Here is a 3,799-nt window from a genome sequence, read left to right on the forward strand (position 1 = left end):
TTGACCAGCTCTCCAGTAATAGACAATCACGAATGTAAAAATCTGAATCCGAAGGATAAAGATTTTACCAGGAACAGAAGGCTAAACTATATATGCAGTTGTTATTGATTCTTTCTAGGTAAATTGAAAATTTTAGTTACATATCGTGTAAAAATTAATTAAGACCATAAACACAGCAATTTCTTCATTGGCCAGCTGTGTAGCAGATTTAAAGTGTATATGCATCTTGCACAAAGGAACATCTTGCTTTTCTGTTCATAATCAATCAAAATATACATGGAACCAAGCTTCTGAAAATTTCTTTCAACGAAAATCCAAAATCATAGCAGAAGTTAAGATATTGAAATTTGAGTGTATTTTTCTTGATTGATGCCGTTAAGTAGGTTTATAAAAAAGCATGCCGTTAAGTAATTGACATATTGGGACAGAGAATTATAATCGTTTGACTTGAAATCTATCTCATGTTCGTGCTCATCCACTCACAATGGTGGTGGAGTTCTCAATATTCTTATGGAATATTTGACTCGTGTTTAAACAGCACCTTTTTTTTCGTGCTCATCCAAAGTCGAGTAATTATCCTCAAACTTTCAAAACATAAACAAAATCAAAATTTCCTGAATTTACAACCTAAAATCAAACGGAAAGATACATAGCCCTATCAGAAGAATAACTTCTCCCCCGTAAACATATCTTACTAGGACAAAATGAGATTATTATTATATTCTCGATCTGTACAATACAACATTAGCTTTTCTTATATTTTCTTTCTCTTTCTATTTTTTTTCCATTTCGGTTGAACTTTTTTATAAGACTACATATATAAAGAAGCAGACCTCAAAGCCGCCTCTGTTGAAATCAATAAAGGAAAAATAATGTATACATAAAACATCAGTCTATTTTTTTCTGATAAACTATGTATGAGTTCTCTTCTCATAATCACAACAGAAAGGGTATTGTCTTTGAAGACCTCATCATTATCCTCTTTTTCCTTTACAAATTTTGTCTCATAAACAACCCAGCCCCTTTGCCTCTGATCCTTTGATTATTCTCAGCCTCTTGCAGGAGGATACAAACATGCTGCAATTAATGAAACCAAAACACCTTATGAGATGCCGAATATACAACAAAAAACGTAGTATAAGCTATGATAAAAACTATTAAATGAATATAAAACGAAAGAAAGAAATAGAACAAAACACTTACTTCCATGGAACATCTCCAACCAGCATCCAGTCACCATCCTTGTCTTCATAAGTAGGAGCGTATTCAGATCCGTTGTATCCTTCCCTTTCTGAGTATTCACCTGGATCAAAATTAACCATGGATCGTTATTCATTAGCTCAAGATTCCATATATCTCATCAACTTCTATTTTTCTTTCTGCTAAATCAATTGGAAAAAAAAAAGTTATCTGTTGTTGCTGGTTCTTACCAAATGTGCACTTGAACAAATTTTGCAAGGCCTTGAGGAGTTCTGGGTAGCTTGTGTAAACCTTGAGATCTATCTTCCTCAAGTAAGGTGCACCAGCCATGCTGACTTTTACGTACATTCCAGTTCCATCGCCCTGCTCCACCTTCTTCTGTTGCAGACTGTTCTTCCTAAAAGATCTAATTGGTGGCCATCCCACTACTTGTACTCTGTCATCCATTCATTTTATTCATCATTAATTTTCATTCCTTATATTTACATATATACATAAAAAAATAAATATAAATATATAAGTAGCTTACTTTGCAGGTTGGACACTGTCTTGGTCGTGATCACTTGTGGTTGTGGAATCCGAAGTATCAGAGTTAACGTTGCTTTTGCACCTGGACTCTTCCAATTCTTGTGAAGATCTCTTGTTGCTGCTTCTGATAACAGAGCCACTGCATGGACGTTTCTCTTGAGGTTCATCAGTCCCGGGCAATCCCAACCTCAACTCTGTGGCGCTAAGATTCAGCTCAGTTTCATAGCTCCCCATTGAATTCGATCTCAGTTACTTCACTGGTTCACACGATATGTGTTATAAATGTCAATGAACAACTTCAATTCCCAGTCCAAAAACTGATAAATTCTGAGTTATGAGAAGGAGAGAGAGATATGTATATATATATATAAATAGAGGTAGGAAGAGATTGATTGAAGATTGAAAAAAGATGTGGTGCATGAGTTAGTAGGTGGTGGCTCGTCAATTTTATAGGAACGTGTTAGTGAGGGACGATAAATGTAGCTCATTTATGCTCATGGTGCATGAATTGCGCATAGCGAGGGACGATAACCTAACCGACCATGTCTCTTCTGTGACACGCTCTTTTCACCACCAATCACAGATTGACAAGGCATCAATGGGAGCGTGGGGCCCACTCCACACGGTCGAAGCGGATGACAGATGTGACTGTCTGTCACATGAAGGACAGGAAAAAGCAGGTTGTCGAAATGGGAGGGGACAGCGGGGCAACAAACACAGCCAATGACAGTGACAAACGTGGACCAGCAACCGACGGCTCAGATGCTGTGGGCTTTTGGGAGTGGTTTCGGGAGCGTTGGATCTGTGTAGAACAAATCCATGTGACAGGGGTGTGGGACCCACTTGGGTGTCCTTGATGGGATGGGCATGACCATGTGGATGTTGGCCAGTGGGTGCGTGCCACGTGGGATTTGCATGTGCTATGCTCAACTCCTCCTTCCTTCCTCCCCGTTCATGCTATCTCTACATTCTCCAACTGCAATTTCCTTTTTAACATTACTTAAATAAATAATATATGCTTAATCTACAATATATAGCATCCTTTGAAATTCCAGTGGATTAGGTCAATTCTCAACATTGCATCCTCGTTTGATAGATATGCTGCCATGTAATCCAATCCTAATCCTCATCAAAATCAAATATGTCTACTACTTACACCAATTAAGTGTATATTTGACACTGAAGACGTATCTGATATGAAAATACCAAACACAGTAAGCGAATAAGCTACTTTATAGAGTTCACACACACAAAAAAATGATATAGTAAAAGGACGTAAAATTTTATTACTTTGATTAATTGCCATTTAGATGGTGACTCACCCGATAAATAGAAAGTTTTACATGTTACTTTATGAAATTCTACAAGCATGTAGTATAAAGTACAGTATTTTCTGGGGATTATAATAATCAGTATATTGTTACACGCTCAATATTTATAAATCTTAATTTATAGCATTTATGAACATGAATTTATTAGGGTTGGATGATAGTGCAGGAAAAATGTATGTAGTTGAGTGATAGACGTATCGAAGTCCCAGCAAGAGAGAGGATATTAGGGTTCATGAACAGTTCCCTTTCTTGACATTAATTTGCGCAGCTTCAGGAAAAAGCTAGACACAACAGAAGGCGGTTATTGGTTGGACCACGCAACAAGTTAAAGCATTATGAAAGGTCTCAAAACCTACTCACATACACGCATGCAACATAGATGTTAGGTTTGCTAGCAAAAAGGTTAAACAGTGGCGAACAGGGATATACGCAAAAGTCTGACGCTACATGCAGAAGCATTTTTTTAAAACGAAATCACAGCACCCAAGACTTGATAGCAAAAGATATGTAGAAGGGTGAGTTTGTTTTTGTAGTTGTAGTGATAAATTAGGGTTGTGGAATTGGAAAAGGCGGTGATTAAAGAAGTTGAATTTGGAAGCATAGTTGTGGCATGTAGCGTGGCTATGTGGCGTTTTATGAAAACACACACGAGCGATGTATTTAATTTTGATGGCGATGTATAATGTGGGCCTTGAGCCACACGTGGGTGATAAGATTGAAGCCTTTTTGTTTTGATGTTA

The 3,799-nt window shown here is 37.3% G+C and overlaps 1 protein-coding gene across 1 annotated transcript; it reads right to left on the bottom strand.

Moving 5' to 3' along the window:
- Nucleotides 1-730: 730 nt before the first annotated feature.
- Nucleotides 731-2,040, bottom strand: LOC114174967 (auxin-induced protein 22E). The gene is made up of 4 exons (XM_028059704.1): nucleotides 1,730-2,040; nucleotides 1,431-1,636; nucleotides 1,204-1,303; nucleotides 731-1,077 (listed from the first exon to the last, which is right to left on the bottom strand). The coding sequence occupies exons 1-4, from the start codon at nucleotides 1,960-1,962 to the stop codon at nucleotides 1,005-1,007; spliced, it is 612 nt and encodes a 203-aa protein (XP_027915505.1). The 5' UTR covers nucleotides 1,963-2,040; the 3' UTR covers nucleotides 731-1,004.
- Between the last annotated feature and the right edge of the window lie 1,759 nt (nucleotides 2,041-3,799).

This window comes from Vigna unguiculata, chromosome 1 (genome assembly GCF_004118075.2).
Source record: "Vigna unguiculata cultivar IT97K-499-35 chromosome 1, ASM411807v1, whole genome shotgun sequence".
Lineage (NCBI taxonomy): Eukaryota > Viridiplantae > Streptophyta > Magnoliopsida > Fabales > Fabaceae > Vigna > Vigna unguiculata.

What these genes read in the sequence shown, in the direction of transcription:
- LOC114174967 (XM_028059704.1), bottom strand. Translation starts at nt 1,962, where the DNA reads ATGGGGAGCTATGAAACTGAGCTGAATCTTAGCGCCACAGAGTTGAGG. An exon ending in TTTGTTCAAGTGCACATTTG is followed by an intron (nt 1,304 to 1,430) that starts GTAAGAACCAGC and finishes ATTTTGATCCAG; the next exon opens with GTGAATACTCAGAAAGGGAA. An exon ending in GTTGGAGATGTTCCATGGAA is followed by an intron (nt 1,078 to 1,203) that starts GTAAGTGTTTTG and finishes CATTAATTGCAG; the next exon opens with CATGTTTGTATCCTCCTGCA.